Genomic DNA, 20,952 nt, shown 5'->3' with positions numbered 1-20,952 from the left:
ATTATTATACCACGTGTAATTGTTTTTATCTAATCATTACTATCATTACAACTACTAACTGAATATATCTATTAATCTTCGATCTGTCAGTTTTATTCTGTTATTAATTTATTTTTCAATCATTTTTTTTCAGATTGGACCTCAACATCCGGAAACTCAACATGTGGCGGTATCTCATCATGGTCTGCGATTGATAAAACGCACTCCAAACGGTGACCTTGTTATCCTGGAGACTCTGCCTCTCGAGGACATCGTCTCCGTGAGTTCACCCAGGGCTGGTGTATGTGTCATGCAAATTGCATCTGGTGTCAGGCTACCATTACACACTAATCGGGCGCCTCAGTTAACCGAGATGATCAACACTTACATCAGATTGGTGAGTGATTTATATAATCTAGCAATTTAATTTTTGAAAATTTCTTATAGGGTGAGCACCAATTGCGTTGAAACTTTGCATAATTATAGTAGGGTACAATATTAAATTTGCAAAATTATAGTGAGCAAGAGATTTGAATACAAAGTTGAATAGAACTCTTTTATTTAGAAAGTTTAGTATAGAATTCTTAGGGGAACGCGGGTACCCGCGATTACGGGTACCCGAGAAATCAGGTCGGATCGCAAAAAATTGGGACGGGCTCGAGTGGATTCGGGTCTGTCTGAACTTTCCCGAGCCCGAATTTTTCCAAACCCGTCCGAACCCACCCGAATTTTTCCGAACCTACCCTAGCCCACCCGAGCTAGTAATTTCGAATACCCGCATACCCTTACTAATTTTAAAAAATGCACCGTGGTCACTAATGACCCAGTTACCACATTTTATAACATTTCCAACGATATCATAACAATTTCATTGATTTCCGGAATATATGCAACGTTTGCTCTCATTAACGTTCACTTGCATTCTTCGCGAAGAGAACAGGATACAGGTTGCACAAAATATACGTAAAAAGAATCAAAGATGCCTGAAATTTCTGTGGTAAGACGTGATTGACCGACTTTTCTGTGTCGTTTTCTTCGATAATCTCCCGGCGTAACCGTTAGCTGTGTCGATTCGCGTTTCCGAACAACGTGAAACGTGGTTACACGCATGCTTGTAAATAATTTCGCGCTAGAAAACATAATTACGGTTTACTTGATCATGTTGGAAATTTTACAGCACACTCGGCAGATATTAATACACGAAACGCCATTCTTTTTTCATCGTTTTTTTTTCTTTTTGCAACATTCCGACGAGTCTGTGGATGTTCCAACATCCGTTTCCACGATCGTTGATTTCTCTATAAAGAACCGCTGACTGATTAGCTCGTGAATCTTTTATAATTAACCAAACGCGCGTTTTAACTTTCCTAGTTCTTCCTCGCATTAGTAACGTTTATAATTTTATGTCCGGTTAAAAATCACAAAAGCGCTTTCAAAGTTGGAGAACAATTAAACAATTAGCAATTTTATAGCACCTATTGATAGAATCTCTTAAATATAAAAAAGACATAAAATTATAAAGGTTGTAAATATTATCAAGCCAAGATTTTTATTTTCATATAATAATATTGTTTTCTGTCAAATCAGTTGACTACTCGAAATTATTTTAAGCTTCCCTCTGTTTACAGTGATTGCACCCCATGCATTTTCAGTGTAAAATCTGCAGAAAAAGCTTTTGTTGTCCAAGTATTTTTGAAATTTTATTAATTTAAAAAAAAGTAAGGATGTATTTGCACTTTATATTGAGAGAACATTTTCCCACTTCTATTATGTTACCAATTAATGGCACAAGAATAATAAAATAATTTTACCATAAATTTTCAAAAATAAATATTCAATCGAAAAGGAATACGTTAGAAAATGATAGAAAAATTTTCGCAACGACCTAATTAGCCGTCTCATTCATAAACAATTTCCACGATTTCTCCAGCATCGATAGATTCCTCTTTTTCCATTTCTCTGAGAGATCGAATCTCTCTAATCCCCGCAAGAACGCTGTGGAATCAGCAGGATCCACGAAGGTCGGCAACTACTTTTTTGCGCAATTAATCGCGTACACATAGCCGCGATGAAGTAACGCGATCGCACGTGTGGAAATCGGTACGCGGCTGTAATAAGCGCAACCGAAGAGAAATAAAACGACGAGGAAAAGCAAAGCCCGGGGCGTGTGCGTAGAACCAGCAACGACAGAACGTCGCATTCCAGCACGATAATGCGTGGGTAGCGGAAAGCGAACCTACGATTTCCTCGAGGAACGATGATCCCGGGTAACGACGTCCCGAGGGAATCGTCCACGCGTGTCGTACGAACGTTAAAAAAGATAATCTGCTTGATAGCTCCGTTAGGATGAGTTTCGTTCGGTTCGGTATTCAGTGAAATGTTGCACTGACTCGATTAATTTGTTTCTCAATGAAACAGAAAGGTCTTCCATCATTTCCTTATTTCCTTGTCGTGGATCATTTGCATTCCTTGGTACTTGTTCTTCATCTACGTCTAGTTATCGCTGCTTCATTGAGATTTCTTTTTCTTTTCATTGAAATGATTTAATGTAGCAAGTACGTAGATGATTAATGGGATGAAATTAAATTCTTTTCATAGAATATTGAATGGATATTCTTGGTGTTAAATTAAAGTAGTATTTTGCGATGCTTTTCTGTCATGAAATCTTGATAACATGGTCTAGATCTTTGTTTGTTATCACTGATAATCAGTGCTTTTGTTATAAAATAATTAGAGAAATGTCGGGCTTCTGCACTTATGAATAATTCAAATGTAACAGGATTCTAATGACTGAAAGGCCCAACGATGTGAAACGATGAGAGTAAATTGAGCAATCATGATTCTATATTCAATTCTACCAAATCAAGTGTGTTAAAAGTCAACGACCAAAAGAGATACAGGTGAAAAAGTATCACATACAGAGGGTCAATGAGATTCGTATGCATCTTAAAAGGTTTTTAACATTCGTACCATTTGGTATTTAAATTTAGAACGAGTCATTTATGCTATCTCTTATCCGCATTATTTGAAACACCACTTTCTAAGCTGTCTCTTATTCATCCCCGACAGTGTAAACTGGTTTTCGAAGCTGGATCATCAATTTATTTTAACATACAAATTACATACATATTGGAAAATGATCAGAGAAAATGGAAAATGTGGATGAAAATATTAGGTTGGCAATTTCTACTATTGCAATTTAATTTTATCTTATTCCTTGGAATTTTTTATTCTTTATGCAATGGAAATTAAGCAATTTTCTGGCAGAAAATTAATTCAATTTGAAACCTTCATTCCAATAGTTTTTTAATTTTAATAAACTCGTTCGACCACATCGAACAAACAGCATTTTTCTCTCCTTTATTAATTCAAGATCAATCATTTTCTATTACGAAATGCTTGGCATCATTCATAAAACAAAAGTTATCATCGTCATAAAAGAACAATCCGCGATAAGAAGACTGGCAATCGCGGAACAAGAGTATACGCAACAATAGCATGTAATCTTGTCAGGCGGCATGAATGGAATCCCGATTAATTATCATAAAAGATTCGAACGTTCGTCGTTCAATGTACAAACAGCCGTATTTTGACGCTTCGTTTCACCGTTATTTCGAAATCCCCTTCGACCCCGATCCATTCTTCATTCGGTGCCATTATCTCGACAAGAAATGGTCCTACTGTTTCAAATTACCCTTCAATTTTTCTATGCGGACCAATTAGACAATAGATAGAAGTCAATATGACGGCAATTATTTCTAGAATTAAAACTGATATTTTTTATCTATTATCACCGAATATTTAAAAAAATATTTTTAAAAAATCAATAACGTGATACGACCCAAAGTAAAATTCAACCGAAAAGTATGTTTAATTCTTGATAAATTAATCGATGCGAAAACGAAACATATATGTATCCTTTTTCATCCTTGAGAAAAATGGTCTGGCATTGAACGTTAACACCAGTGGCACGATATTCGTGCGACACTTGAACCTCTGCATTGAATTCGATTGCGAACGTGGGATCGATCGATCGATCAACGATATCGTTTTACATTGAACGATCAGTGGCGTAGCAAGCCACAAGATTTCTCTGAAATAAACCACATCCACACGTACACATAGTACCATGTTGATTTCTCCTTTTTCGAATTTGTACTTTCCATTTTTACGTGATTCGAATCACTTTCATTTTCATAAGAGAGTTGCTCGTATTTGAAGGAGGATCACACGAGGAATGCGAAGATTTATGCTAACAGAGATTACATTCTTCCTCGAAACTCTATATTTAGAGAACAAAGATCGTTATCGATCTGTTTATCAGGACCGATCGAAAATCTTGTTGGACGCTGATGATAGAGACGGTCGATACACGTTCTCAAGAGAAAGAACAGGAGGCATTGGCCAGCATATATGACCACTCACTGGAAACGCAATTTACACTAGGCGTTGCCCGACGTTTGCCTCGTTACATTATATAGTATCGTGGTCGTTAGAATTTTCAAGCTCATTATTGTTAACGCGTTGAAAATAAATAAATTACTGAAATTTTAATTATTAACAGTTTCATGGCTGTTAATATATATCGCTATTTTTCTACTCTATGAAGTGCAAATTGCAATTTGAAAAATGGTAATTTTGCAGTGTACCCTCAGGCTGTGAAAATTTGCCAAGCGAACGAAATAAATAAAAATGATATTAACGATCCAAAATTCAAATATAAATTCAAACGCCGTTCCAGGTCTGCTTTAAAGGAGCAGATCCAGAATATGTTATAATACATTGAATATTTTAGAAGAAAAGTAATGCCTACGAACCCTAGTTCTTCAATTGACCGTGTACAATAAACTGCAACCTCCCAGAACACTATACTTTTTGAAATTCGAAATACAACTGGAGATCAAAATGTGTTATTTCAAAAGGAAATTATACAGTCGACTCTCCATATATTGCCGCATGAACGATTTGGTCTTCGCATGAATTTTCAAGCATACTAGTGTCACTTTTATTTCTCTTCTCCCTTCCAATTGAAAACTTTTTATCTTCTACAGCTCCGTCTGCGGCGATATAACGAGATTCATTTAACATATGTTCAAAGAAACAAATTGCAATGTTGGGAAAATATAATATCGTGCGATTTCTAATGTTAATATTACAAATTGATTGCACGTGAATCGCGAATGATACGCGATCATCAATTACAAAGTCATCGTCGATGTTTGACAGGTGTTGCGCAAAGACGTTTCTATAAAACATCGAATTCCAGTTATTCACCTCGAAATGGGTCGAAAACTTTCTTCCGGTGATGAATGACTCCGGATACATTAAGTATTCTTAGGAGAATTCTGCAATTCAGCAGGAAGATAAGGCTAACTAAATTCGCGATATTTTTGTTAATTTTCCCAACAGAAAAAAAGTATATGCCAATCAGGACGGAATTAAAATTTCTGGAGCCCGTAACTGTCTAAAGTTGGTTGAAAAATTGAAATTTACTCCAAGAAGCATTCAATCATAAAGAAGAGCAACAGTAAAACAAAATTTTATTTAATATATTTATTTTGACATAGAAATGGAAGGCTCCAGGCTCCGCTAATCAAGAATTAAATTCATCAGATTCGTTAGATGATTTTTCAGCACGCTCCATTGAGTGTGCTTGTGTCACGACTTTTGTGTGTCTGTCAGATTTTGAATAAGGGTCACATACTTCTATTAATTAAATTAAATTTATGTTTAATAATATAATTAAACCTATTTTTTTATAATGAATCGATATTTGAGGAATTCATTCAAGGTATATTATTGTTAATAAAAATGTTTATTTGTTGGACCGCGATGCTTTATTGAATCAAGGAGCGTGCTTTGAGTCCGGCTTGACCGCACTTGTCTACTCTACGAGGTGCAAATTGCAATTTGAAAATGAGTAATTTTGCAGTGTACCCTCAAGCTGTGCAAATTTGCCAAGCGAACAAAATAAATAATCTTTCTTTGGATGAGAAAATGAGATTCCAACTTGTAAAATCTGCAGACGCCGACTGCTTCCGGTCAATGCGTCTATTGTACGTAACGTCGTGGCTCGTGCACAATGTCGTCAGTTGGTGTTGTGACAAAAGAGGCAAACAACGATTTATGTTACCGGTTTGACACCTTTCCAATGCCTTTTCCGCCGACGACGAGCAAATGTCTAAGATACTTTCACTGTATTCTCTGCCTACCGTTTCTCTCGCAATTAAATAATTTCCTTCCATAAAAATGAACGAGTTATGAAATTATCTAGTCGTAAATTATGAAATTATATCTGTTGACACCAGGGAAATGTTAATTCATCTTTGCCGGATGACTTTGGTTCTCATGATTGGGTAATAAGCGGAGTCCTTCGCGATTGTAAACGCTTGGTGGCTACCTGTGGCACAGGTGTATCGGTACGTCGTGAGAGGAGCGTATACATGGTATAAGAAATTCGATCTCTCCGTTTATAGGTTTCTCCATGCCATAAAAAATTATCTGTCATACCGCCGGTGTAATTACACGACCAGGAGAGGCTCGATCGAACCCAGTCGGGGTCAAATCAATCGTTTCTCGTGGAAGAAGAAAGTTTACTCTTTTGTTCATAATTCTTCCTTGAATGTTTCCTCGAATTCAACTGACTTCTTGCATATATTAATAATTGAAAGTTTAGATATTTTGAGTAATTTAATTTCCCAGTCAACTATTTTTATTTTTAGTATTAAACTGTTGAATATCAAATGGTCACATAAAAGTATTGCAAAAATACACTTATGATATATCAATTTAAAGCTTAAACTTTAATAAAATTGGTATCGTTTATTAATAAATATTTAATTTTCAATTGGACTAAAGGTATAGTTATTTTTATTGAATTTCAAGCTTTAAATTGATGTGCCATAAGTGCCATTTTGTGACACTTTTCTGTCATGAAATCATGTTAGACTTTCTATATTTCAAAATCGGTCATTTGACATCGAATGTTCAGCATAAAAAGTGTCCTATTCAAAATAAAATTACAAAATCTTGAATATGAATAATCAATTTTCAATAGAAGATGAATTATGAAAGTGTACAGTTCGATAGTAACAGATGTCGATAGTTTTTATTAAGTTCGATGAAGTAGCAACTTTAGAGGGTTCCATTTGAAGGAAACTCGGTCCCATTTCCGTGCGAATCATCGTGAAACGTTTTCAACGCTTTCTCGCTTACTATTCTTCCTGTTCATGATTTTCTAACGAGTCGCGTTTTTCTACCGCGTCGTTTTTTCGACATCGCGGCGAAAAAAGAAGGCGATCGAAGCGAGCGAAATCTTTTCCCTGAACGATCGCGATCGTACGCTCTAAAAGGAGTCCGTCGTGACCGGAAAGTCCGGTCGACTCTCAGAAAACTCTCCCCTGATTTCGCGATTCGGAGACACATTTTCCTTTTCAAACGTCCTCCGTTTCACAATTCCCTTATCCAAGGAGTTCTATGAAAATGAAACTCGAACATGTTTCCTTTTTCTTTTTCCAACTTTGCAATTCACTTTTGTTAATTCGGATAAGTTTTCGAATGGCCCCACCAAAATTGAGAACTCAGGTTCGGTATATAATCTAAATTAACTACCAGAAACCGATTAAAATTGGTTTCAGAGACGGATGTCTTACCGTTGTTGAGATATCGTGATAAGAAATTTTTATACAATTTTGGGACTACGTATGCGCTATTCGATACTGCGCATACAGAGAACCTAACCTAATCTAACCTAACCTTACCACGATATCTCGAAAACGGTAAGACATTCAGCTCTGAAACCAACTGTAATCGGTTTCTTGTAGTCAATTTAGGTTATATACCGAACCTGAGTTCTCAATTTTGGTGGGGCCATTCGGAAACACAGCCGCTGATTCCTCAATTAAAAAAAAAAAAAATGACAGGAGGGAAAAAATAGAAGATCTCACCATTAGAATATTTTTTAATTTCCAACCACCTAAGATCCTAAAAAATATTCTTCAATCAGATAACTTAACCCAAATTCATGAAACATCCTGTACATAAAGCCCCTTTCCCTACATTTTCATTTTCCCTCCGGAAGCCACTATAGCGCTATAGTGCAATTAAAATTAACCCTCTGAACACGAGACCTAAGCTGATTCATCAGGGACACCTGAAGGAGCTTCAGGACGCGTTCGAAACCGGGAAGGACGCCGGGGATAGAATTTAGGCCAGACACCGAGTGTCGGAGGGAGATAAAGATCGTTGCCAGGGCCATTAGCAATTCAAACGGTTTCCGGCCTCCATGCTGGTACATCGCGTACGCAAGAAAGAAGGTGTTGCCTCCGGTAAACACGAGTTGCTTGAACCCTGAATCGCTCGAAAGAAGCCTAAGTATCCGTGCGCCTGAACGTTACGTGGCTTCAGCTTCCGAGGAATAGAACTCGAAGAGGCTGCCGAGCATGCAACGGTGTGCATCCGATCCGCAAAAGTGCTTCCCAGAATTAAAGAGAGGAAATTAATATTTCCTATGGCTCGATGTTTATTAAAATTTCGAGGTGATTCATCAGCTCAACTGCTCCTTGTGTAACACTTTAGCCTTGAAATACTAAATATTTATTAAACATTAGAAAAATATTTAATTTATAGTAGCAAAGATGGATGAATATTTACAAATAACAAATCATTCTTTTATTCGAATCATTTGCAATTAATTAAGGATATGTTGGTTGGAAAATTCTTCTAAAATAGGCAACGATAATAGTGTTTCGCAAATAGAAAAATCAATTTATATGCAATTACATTTGAAGTGTCGTCAGAGCCTTGATTTTAATAGAAAAGGCTTGAAATAGCGATTGCACACGTCAATTTGCTATATATTATCTACAAGACGGCACAATGGTTACGTAGCTCTGTCTCATCGCAATCGTTGCTAAATCATCAATGATTTCATCGAATAGAAGAGAAAGATGGAGGTCGTAGGGTCGTATGTGTATGTATAGAAACGTGGGAACTTGTCTTGAGATCTTAGAAGGATCCTTCCGGTAGAAAATAGTAACAATTGTGGCTTATATTTCTGCAAAATTGTTTAAATTCTTTCTTATTTTCTATTAGAAAAAACAGCATCATTGAAATAACAGAAAGTACATTTCACATCTGGAAGATCGTTAGACGAAAGAGAAAGAGAAATTTTGTTGTGATTAGAACTATCCTGCAATTTATTATCAAGATTTCTTACTTTCAATGCATTTCTCTAATCTCATTTAAAATTCTAATTTCAAAATTTAAATGATCTATCTAGATATACCTTTCGCTAATCATCGATCTTGAATAAATATATTTACAACAAAAATAAGATCGAAATCTTACATCAAATTTAATTTAAATAAACTTAAAGAATAGAGCGTTAAATTGGAAAGTCAACCCCCTATTTTTTCGAAGCAAGAATCAAATTTTTTACTTAAAACAAATTAAATTTTATAGAGGTATAAGGCACAAAAAGGTGGCATGGTACCATGACATTTGGGAAATAGGAATGAGAATGTATTCAAACCGTCCAGGACGCTTCCTGAGGAGGCTTACGTATTATGGGACCCTGAAAAGGGTCCCAAGTGTAATCGTTCGTTTCCGTTAACGACAGGTGCGTCTTCTGTTACACAAACACGCATGAATCATGCGTCTTTTGTGTAGTTTCTTTTCAACAGTAACTTCGATCATGAATTTAAAATCATGGGGACAGTTTTCAATGTATCATTATTGTTGCAAGTGAATCTTTATCCATTTGGTTTGAAATTACGTGACTATAAATCTCAGACCAGAAATAAATTGCACGTGTTCATTCATGGTTTGGGTTTAATTTTAATAACACGATTTTATGTATACATATTTTTTTCTTAAATAACCCTTCCAATTTATCACATGAAATTCGTGCAAATTTCATTATGATACATTGTTTGTTATAACTGGTGATCAGCCATCTTATGTTGAAAATATTGAAGGAGCGCTTATATAATTATTTTCCTGAAGTTTTAAGCTTTAAATTGATATGGCACAGGTACCATTTTCAGGTACTTTTATGTCATGAAATCGTGATGAAATGATCCAACCCTAACACCCACACTTCACAGATTTCGAAATCGGTCATTGTTTGCTATATCTGGTAACCAGCCATTTTGCATTAAGGATATCAAACGGGCACTTATATAGCCGTTTTCCTGAAACTCTGAGCTTCAAACTGATGTGTCGTAAGTTCCATTCTGTGATACTTTTCTGTCATGAATCATGTCAGATATTCTATGTTTTGAAACCAATCACTGGCAAAGAGTTAAGCGAATTTAAATGATCAGTTTGAAGTTAATGTCAAGAGGCACACGCGCGTTACTTTCACAAGTAAATATTTTTATTTACTCCAAGTATGTCTATCGAGCGAAGAAATTACGACCATTTTACCGGTGTACGACTATCACTTCCGACATTTTCTACCCCTTTCCGAAGCTGATTTCTATTTTATTGCGGATTTACCTGTCTGGCCAGTTTTTACTCAGAATCGTTTGACACATTAGGCGCTTTCAAAACGCAAGAAAAGTAAATATTGTTATAATAAAATTTTGATAAATGAAAGACATGATTTTCCTTGGTAAACAGGACACGCGTTAAGTAGATTATACGCACCTGCGCAGATTTCAATTATTCCAACTACTGATTGCACACTAGCCCAGAAAGGAAGTACCGTACGTATCGAATTAATTAATTTACCTTCAACCAGATTAATTTACTTCCCGTTTCCACTTCGCGGTTTCTCTTATTCTTGACGTTCGTTTATTACCATCAGCAACAGCCAGTTGCTGACTTCCATGGAAACTTATGGCAACCCCTTTTACCATAATTCCAGAGACTAAGTTTGTTTTCCATTTTGGATGCAAATTTTATTCTGCCATTATTTAACCCAAAAATTAGGTTTTTAAATTTGCAACTCTGTAAGTTTTTAAGTGACTAATTTGCAACTTTTCAAGTTTTTTAGTTTGCAACTTTGGAAGTTTTTGCGTTTACAAACTTGCAAGTTTAAAGCTTGGAACTTTGCAAATTTGCAAGTTTGTAAATTAGCAACTTTGCATATTTGTAAGTTTACAATTTTATAAGCTTTTAACTTTTTAAATTTTCAAATTTCTAAATTTCTCAACTTTTAAACTTCTACGAAAACGTGAAAGGAGTGTTAAAAAAGAAAAGAACGTTCTATATTACTCTCTGTTTCGAACCGAATCAAATTAATGACGTTTAATGGAACAAGACGATCAGGAAATTTCACTAGCCAGTTACAACATAAATGAGCATTCCAGTGGCAGCTAGCTGGAACTCTTTTCCACTCTACATTCCTTATTTTCTAACATGAATACGAAATTTTTTATCTATAAAACCGAATATATTAGATTGCTTAACGAAATATTTCTTATGAAACTTAATGCAATTATAATACAAATAGACTTAATGATGATTTACTTGAACATACAAACGTGTACAAAGTTCAGAATTTTCTATTTGTAATTGGAAAAGATATATTCTATTGAAAGTTTAATAGAATAGAACTTACGTAAAATCTTGCGGTTATGTCATAAACATCACTGACCTATGTTAATTGGCCTTTAAGCTAGCCATTCTTCCGTTGCTTGCTAAACACTCGACTAGTTCACCTGCACGCGTGGTGCATTCCTAACTAGAAAACTGTAAATACAACACCGTTCTGTCATACCAATTGAGGAAATTAAATGCAGAAGAATGCAGGAGCATGTAATCGAGTCTCACGACTGACTAACAATTTGCGATCACTGGAATCTATTGATTAGAACCTCCATCGACTACTCAAGCATACTACAAAAACTTTAATGTGTTCATTTGCTTACACCTAACGAAGAAAATAATTAAAAATATTTGCACGATAAGGTGATTAATAGAGGCGTGCAAAAATTTGAAAATTTACTATTTTCTTTACTATAGCAAATTAAACTTAGAAATTTAAAATTAAAGCCTACTCTTATCTATCTACTTTATTATCCTATTTTGAAATCCCAAAATGATATATTCTGAAGCTACTAAAAATTTCATTTCATCTATTATTTTTACATTATTTCATGTCCCACTCTAATAGGAATCAAAGTGTTAAATAGATATTCTAATATCTTTTCATAACTCTGAAACTATTTCATGAAGAACCGAAGAATTCTCATTATTAATAACCTTCCTATCATTAATAATGAATACTGACAGGCAATGAACCCATCTAAGCTAGGTCTAATTTAATCAATATCCTCATCAAACGGTCCGGCATCATTCGTACTCTCTATCTTTGAAATTCTCTATTTTTGCACCTTGAAAAGCTCCGTACCACCTCGCTCACATTCCCCACCCGTTTTCGTCATTCGATTCACCGGTAAACACAAATGAAGCCTCGCATCGAATGCCCATTGCCGTGTGGAAGTTACACGCGGCCACACACCGGTGGAAAGGCACCGACCCAGATATATCGTTCGGTGTTTCGAAGGTGCCGGCTGGTCGGAGCGCAACCATCGGGGAGCAGCTTTGTCTATCGGAAGGCGCACGGTTCTTCAGTTCATCGACTGTCGTCGTGCGGTGCATGCAACGTGCCTGTGCACATTGCACGATACACGGTGTTGCAACACATTGTGCGCGTGTTCCGCGAAACTTTGGAGACGAGAAACTTCGCGTTCGCGTTTTGGAACGCTGGACAGTGAGTGTCGGTGTCTCGAATCCGTTGAAGAAGCAACGAGTAGTGACATGTGAGAACCCTTCGCACGGTTTGTTCCGACACTCTATCCCCATTTTCTTTTTCTCTCTTGAATGTACCGTGCGTTCACCAGGAATCTTCTCGAGTGTTTAAATAATGCAAATGTGGAGGTTGATCAATTTTGTGACGGGATGTGGTTTTTCTATCGTGAAGAGAGGATGTGGTTGATCGTCTTCAGAGATCAGTTATCTCTTTGTTATTCTTTTTTATTATTGCAGCCTTTGTATGGCTAATAGAAACTTTGTTGTTAAGTAAATTATCATAATTATGATATTTCGGAGTAATTAATAATTTTTGTTCGAATAATCTTCGTTGGTAATTCTGATAAATTATAATAATTTATTATAATTTGAATCATAATATATTTCTTGCTTATTGCAATCAGAATAATTAATTACTGCACCTGAATATTTAACCCTTGAACGATGGAGCCTGAGTCAATTGTGATTCAAACTTACAAAATATTAATTTAAAGTTAAATGTACAATTTTTGAACAAAAACAATCATACTTTGATAGAATAATTTTCAAAGGAGCAGCGTAAATTTTAGGAAATGAAAATAATATGAGATATAAAATTAAATTAAAATTGGAGCTCTCTCCATGGTTCGCCGTTCGAGAGTTAAATTTCGTGCGATAAACTTTAAAAAATGTTATAAATCGAAGTTTATGCAACGTACTCATGTTGAATTAAAAGGGTTAAAAGAAATTTCTTCAATTGCTTCAGGTATCTTGTCTAATGAAAAATGATAATTGAGTTTGAAGAAATTGTCAGTTTTTTGCTCGTTCGTAAATGGATTCTGATTTCACCTGCTCGAAATATCACGTAGAACGAGCATCAAAAAAGTATATTACGTAACGAATAGAGCTCTATGTATTTGTTGTTACGATTGGAATGATAAAAAGAGGAGTAATGAAGCGGAGTTTCAAGACAGTTTGCTTCTTGCTCTGCTGATGTCCATTTAAATGGACACGTAACTGTTTTTTCTCAATTTGCGCAGTACGATTTGCATCCATCATTTGCACCTCTCGTTTTTCATCTTATATAATACACGTTTTTTTTTGTTTTTTTTTTTTTTTTTTTAAATTTTTTATACGAATGAAGTCAGTGTGAAAAAGTAAGATTTTTTTAGAACTGAACATTCAAATCTTTATCCTCTTTTCAAATTGAAATATAAACATTACTTTTATCGTAGAAATAAAAATGAAATAACCATTCAATTCTTCTATAATGAATGATTTTTCAATACAAAAATACTTGTTATTCTTTTGAATTGAACGATTCAACATATATTTCCATGATTACGTTAACATTTTTCAATTTATTTCCATTTATTTATTTATATAATAATTCCAATTCGAAAATTAGTAATCTTATGACCTGCATTTTAAAAGCTCCAAAACATAATTCTTTCAGTAATCTCTTTTTTAATAAAAAGAAATCCAAAATAACAAGATCCATTAATTCCATAAAATCCACCTTTGTAAGATACTAGTTATTTTACCATAAAAGTCGAAAATCATACTTTTTCTCACGCTACTTAGTATATGACACGCTCATTGTCCGTTTCAGTTGGTCTTAAACAAGAGGGCTCATTAAAGGTGCTTCTCTTGGCGGCTCGTCATTCGATTACAGATAATTATCACGATAGCGTGTATCATCCTCAAAAGCGGGCTCCATATACGCGGTCGTATAACAGTAACTGTATGGTAGCGTGAAATCAGCAGGAGGTCTTATAATTAATAGTGCATGACTCGGATAAAAAAAAAGAAGAAGAATTATGCTCTGAAACATTCTGTTGTACAGCTATTCTCCAATTTTTAAGACATCTCAAATATTATGCACTTCCTTGATTCTATCTCCTATTAGGCTGATGCACATTAATTGACAGATATCAAAACACTAAAACTCTGACGCAATTTCATGACAGAAAAGTATAATGAGATAATACTTATTATATATCAATTTAAAACTTGGAATTTGTTGAAAATAATTGTATAAAAGTTTCTTAAATATCCTCATTAAAATATGACTGGTTGGTAATTATAGCAAACTATGATTTATTTTGAAGCATATCAGTGTAATAAATTAACACTTTTATATTAATTTAATGTCTATAAATTTTCAAAAATAGCCATATAAAATTTATATTAGGTATGTGTATAGAGAATTATTATTTTATAGTGCTTTTGTGTCACTTTTAGTGTTTCAAAATCTGTCACTTAATATGCGTCAGAAGAATTTCTAAAAATTAACTGTTTCACATTTAAATAATTGAAGACAAAAAATTGTTTTCGATCTGCCTTAACTATTTCTCCTCAGAACCCCAAAACCTCTTTCAATTTCAAGTAAAAAAGAAAATAATAAATGCATTCCAATCTTGGAGAGGCAAGAAAAAGTTGTTCCACAGAATTCGTAAAACCTTATAAATTACCGCGAACGTGCGTGTTTCGTGGAGATTTGCATAAACCATACCGTTTGATGCTTACCAAGCATCATCCACAAGGAAACAAAACAACCGCAGAGTTGTGAAATGTTGTGAAAAAACCTTGAAATTCTTTGCGATCGATACACGTCTAATAACGATACAAATGTCAAGAACAAAGATTGAATTTCTCGAGCAATGCAAAAAATGTTTAAAAAGTGAAAAGAAATAATTTAAAAAAAAAAACACACAAAATTCTACTCATTGTTTAGATTTTAATTTTTACGCTTCACAAATTTCTTTAAATTAGAAAAATTATAAGAATTTTTCTACAGATTTTTCTAGATTAGAAAATAAAAATAAAGGATTCACAAAATTGAAGTATGTAAATAGAAATATAGAATAAAAAGTCTTGGGCAGCTTTAAGAGCCTGAAAGGGTTAAATGTAAATATTGGAGGTGTACAAAAACTCAAAAATATTGGATCCGATCGTGTTCGGTTCGGTTCAATTCAATTCGGGTCGAGTCTGATTGAAATTGTTCGGGTTCGATCAGGACGTATTCTCTATTAAACGCTATCACAGCAAACGCATCAAAGAATATTTGTCGTGTCTACAAACGTATGTAAATAAATCTTTAGGACTAGTCCCATATACCAATAACGGTGTCGATCTCGTTCTCGATTCTATTGCAATAAATCGGTTTCTCCGCGCCAGTGTCATGGCGAAATCTCGGGTATTCGTGTCGCGGGACTCAATTACGACTAGAAACAACGTTGCTTACCTGTATCAGGTCTTTCCAGCCTGTTAAGAAGCACTCCTTCCCTCGTTCGCAGAACCTGGAGCCTGGATAATTGCGCTCGGTAGCAGGATCCAGGAAAATTCCGTGCTTTCTCAAAATATTGATTACGGTAGACATTCCACGCATTCACCAGCTTTAAGATCGCGTGATGCAAACAAGGGATGATGCGATACTCGCATGATTGGCCCATTGTTACCAACCAAAGTCCACGTCTTCCTGGAAAAATTCCATTTCAAAATAAATGCATCGTTTAATGAGACTTTCAATCGAATTAACGTTGCTTTTATACCGTACTTTTGCAAAAAATATAGAATTATATGTTCTATTTGTAAATTATTATTAGCGACTTTCATCGAGCGTTGGAAGAAAGTGTATCATTCGAGAAAATTTGAAGTTGACAGGTGAAAATGATATTTAAGAAACAAGAAATTTTATTATTTGCAATTTGTCATAGTCGGCTCGTCGTGTAATCGAAAGTTCCGATTAATTACTCGTCAGGGACCTGCTGGTAATTACCTTTATTTATTCGGTTAGTTAAACGGAGAAAGTAGATCGATTTCGTGGAAAACAGAAATCGAGGATCATCGTCGAAACATTCTCTTTAACCATCAAGTTCAATTTCAAAGAAAGAATTTTCACAAAAAGAAAGACTTTCATCAGAAGTACACTTACGATTGAAACAGACTTTCCTGGAGAAAATAGCAATATAGATTTTCCTCAGGAAAGTGTAATTTTCTTATACATAGTATTAAAAAGAAATTTCTTGAAAAATTAATGACAATTGTCTTCAATTTTACGTAGTAGAGATAATCCAGGATTAGATTTTCTTAGTCAATAAAATCCATAGAAATAAACACAGAGTTTCGTTTGGATTGTTAATAATTCTTCTGTAAGATAGTTTGAAAGTCATAAAGGCTCACAGGTATCTCGGTCGTTTTCCATCGGCGTTCCTCGATGAAGAATCCACCTCGAGAAAGGAAAAATAGGCGTGTGATCCTGATCTTTCTTACGCAAGCGTTCCAGCATCATGAAAGATCGTTAACGACCCTCCTGTGTACGCAGGTTTACGCGTTCCATGAATAGTTGCGTAGTGCTCGTCAGCATACCTAAGCAGCCTGTGTCGAAGATATTGATCTTCGATCGGGGCTGAAAATAACAGGCACAGATTGATCATAAACTTGTTTCCACACCGCGCCTTCTATCAGAATAACATTATATTTAATGATTAGCTGTTATTAATGTTGAATTCTGCAGTAGGAGTAAAAATAGCAAACATGAATGAATTTATTTTAATAAATGATCCGGTGTTAGACTTAACATTCTAGGATATTAATAATAGTATTTTTGTTGCTTTCTTACTCTGATTTTGCATTTCAAAAAATGTTTAAAAAACGTTAGGTATGCAAATTCTTTTTTTTTTTAATTGAATATTCATTTTCGAAAAGTCATGATAATTTCAATTATTGAAGGAATTGAAAATGAATATAATATGAAATGATAAAATTAAATTAAAATTGTTCGAAGATTGAGATATTCGAAACATATGTAGAATGAGTGAAATCTCATTAATTGTCTCATTATTACTGTTCTCTAATGAAGAGTCTCTAAAAGTATAATTTCTGTAAAAAAACTCTGTTAACTGAGACACAGTCAGTGCAAAAGTCATTTAATTAGAGACGTGCAACAGAGCAGAACAGGACAATGCTAATTAGCTGTTTCATTCGCCGATTGTTCTGTATGCCCTTTTGCGGAACGAATATCCTAAAAAATCATTCTTTTTCACTAGTTAAAGCAAAAAGAACATCAATCGATTCAACATCCTTGAAGGAACTTGTCTTTCATTTCTGATTTCTCGACAAATATTTCAATTCATAAATAAATTATTCCTCTTTGTATTTTAATAATCAATAGATCATTGACAAGTAAACAATGGAAAGGGAAAAAAAGAATGATGATTTACGCTCGAAGCAAAAATTATAATAACAAATGAATCTTATTTGCATAGTTCATCTTGCCTCGTGCATAGGATTAAATAAAGGTAGAACGGTGGACGTTTAGTGGGTCAGAAGCTCATCGTCCAGCATCAGTATGGTGACATACTGACTAGAAACGACTGGATTCTACTTCCTTCTTTTTCCTCCTTTATTCGAATCTAGGCCCGACGACCTTTTCTCCGTTGCGTTTGCGTTTTTACAAATTTTCAAAGGGGACACACAAGAATTCCACGAGACATATGAATAACTTGCACGTGGTTTAATTGAACTAGTCATTTGGAACGTTAACGCGTTAATTGTAATAGAGGTCATTAACAATATAATTAAGTAAAAAAGAAAAGAAGAAAAATGGAAGAAAGAATAATTATGAATATGAAATTATTTGAAAATACAGTGACAAGTATATTATACTTGATAAATAAAAATTAGCAAGCTTCTGTCAATTTTTCATTGACAACACAATTAGGTAATTGAAAAAATAATTTTAAACAAATATGAAATAGTTACTCAAAATTGGCAACTTCCTAGGAATTTTTTTATTATTTAAATATTTTCAAAGGGAAATCGAGTATGCGTGAAAAGCGAAGCCCTTTTTCCTCTCTGTACACGCGATAAGCCGAGTTTCCACGAAAGCGGACGCCTTTCTCGTTCGCTGACGGAACGAAGGAGAGTTTGTTAGCGCGAAAATAATTGCAATGAAAAGTGCACATTGTTCGTACGGTCTCACGGCGGGGCTTCTTCGTCGGTGTTCTCACGAGGCCCTGAAGAGAAGGTCCTTCTTCCGTGATCCACATTCAGCTTTTGCGTGCTGTAACGAGGACAGCTCGGCGGCTTTTCAAGCGGATCAGCGTTCGTTTTCGGGCGGAAAGCGCGTAAATGAACATTAAGTAAAGGTTCCTTGAACCCAGATCATCGCCGAAACATTGCTTTCTCTTGAATCGACGTTGCGTATCATTATCATTCTTTTTTTTTCTTCTTCTTCCATTTCTCCCGCTGGTATTCCTTTAATTATTCGTTCGGTTCGCTACAGATATCCGTGAACGTTTCTCACGATTTCTTTCACCTTTCTCTTAGGTATTTAATCACGGCAATTATGCCGCTTCGAAATTCTATTAAAGATTCTCCGAGTGAGAATAAACAGAGAGGTATCGAAACTCTGCAACCTGTCTAATTTATGACTGATGTTTAATAGAGTTTCTCTGGATCCATTTAATATTATGCCTGGGTCCTTTTCTCTCGTTAATTAGTACTAAAAACTCTTTAAATCTACAGACAATGATTGCTCATGACCGTGAAAGATCTTATTTAATTCGAGTAATCAGAGGCAATTATTGGGTTGGTGCATGGGAAGTGGAGAAAGTCTGACATGAATTGATGACATAAAAGTATCGCGAAATTATGCTTATGGTATATCAATTTAAAGTTTTAAATTTAATAAAAATGATAGAATAAGGATTTCGTTGATATTCGTTATACAAAATTGCAATTAATTTCTTGCAATTAATATATGTCATTACAATTTCATGACATAAAAATACTGCAAAATTGAACTTATGGTACGTCAATTTAAAGTTTGGAGTATAATAAAAATGACTACGTAAGCGTTTCTTTAGTATTCTCAATACAAAATGATTGATTACCAGCTATAGCGCACAATGACCGATTTCGAAATACAAAGATTAAATTTGAATTAGGTTTGGTTCGAGTCGTTAAGATTTGATGACATAAAAGTATTGCAAAATTGCATTTATAGTACATCGATGTGAAGCTAAAATTATAAGCAAAATTTAATACAGCAAATATTAGATTAACAGACCACTCAGAAGACAAATTTATTATTTCTATAAAAAAGTGAAATAATACACTTTGCACGGTACATTCAAGAAGCATTAATTCCCTGAAAATCAAAATTTAAAATTAATAAATCCCTTTCAACCAGGATGGTCATGACACCCTAAAAGTGATCGCCATCGTCGAAGTTTCCAAATGCCTTCAGTTGCTCCAATTAATCCACCAGTGTTCGCCATCAATTGATCAAAAATGGAGAGGGAGGTATCGGATACCGAAGGAATATTCTCAAAAAGACTATCCAGCAATTGGGCAGAGCTACCAACCACTCTAAGAAAGAGACAAAAACATCGTCCAGAGATCCTCTCTCAATTCATCGATCCTTCAGAAATCACTGAGAACGAGTGTCGTAAAATTGAACCGAAACCGTTCAACAATGTCCAACGAATGATAAGAAGATCCGAGTTCCTTCGAAAACTGGAAACTAACGAAAATGGAAAGAATCTGGATCATCGAAAGGACGTCAAGATCGAGAAGAGATCGACAGATTATTCCTTCTTCAGAGATGAAGATTACAGAAAGCACTACGAGGACCAGGATCAGAAACTTGGCCCTCGAAGAAAGAGTCTAAGTAATCTCGTCGGGAAGTTCGAGTCTAGGAACTTCTCCGACGAAGATCGAAAGACGAATTCCCCGGACAGTTTGCTGGTAAAATCCTCGGAGTCTGATCTGAGCAGCGACGAATATGGACAGACAGACGACTCTGGGGCTTTCCTGGAGAAAGCATCGAATCGTGAAAAGGGTCCGAAGAATGATCAGAGAAATAAATTTATCAAGTTCTTCGCCAAGGATGAATGTAAGAAGAAAAAGAAGCAGGAGGATAGGAAAGTTTCACCTGACTCTGGCAAAGTAGATGTGAATAAGAATAACGTGAAACAGATTTCAAGGATCTTAGAGTCAACCAAGAAAGATTCTAAAGAATCTAAAATATCGAATCAAGCAAAATTTGAGTACGAAAATATACCAAGGATCGATGTGTCCAAATTGGATCAGAAACCCTTTTTAAGCCCAGTGACTTCGATCAATTCCGGGAACGATCGACCTCCGTCTCAACCAACGATCGAACAACTGAGACTTGAAGAGGGTTGCTTATTAAAGAACTCGAAGAATGTTCAGCCTGTTCCAACG

At 35.1% G+C, this 20,952-nt stretch overlaps 1 protein-coding gene across 3 annotated transcripts in view; it reads left to right on the top strand.

Moving 5' to 3' along the window:
• LOC114877907 (unconventional myosin-XV) overlaps nt 1-20,952 on the top strand; it is a 62,005-nt gene that overhangs the window by 30,288 nt on the left and 10,765 nt on the right. For all 3 annotated transcript variants that reach the window (XM_029191039.2, XM_029191037.2, XM_029191038.2), the window contains one exon: nt 134-376. In XM_029191039.2, the coding sequence (XP_029046872.1) occupies nt 134-376 (243 nt within the window). The remainder of the gene's footprint in view (nt 1-133; nt 377-20,952) is intronic.

Source organism: Osmia bicornis, chromosome 10 (assembly GCF_907164935.1).
Source record: "Osmia bicornis bicornis chromosome 10, iOsmBic2.1, whole genome shotgun sequence".
NCBI lineage: Eukaryota > Metazoa > Arthropoda > Insecta > Hymenoptera > Megachilidae > Osmia > Osmia bicornis.
Note: the sequence above shows the minus strand (reverse complement) of the source record. Positions and strands in the feature narration are given on the sequence as shown.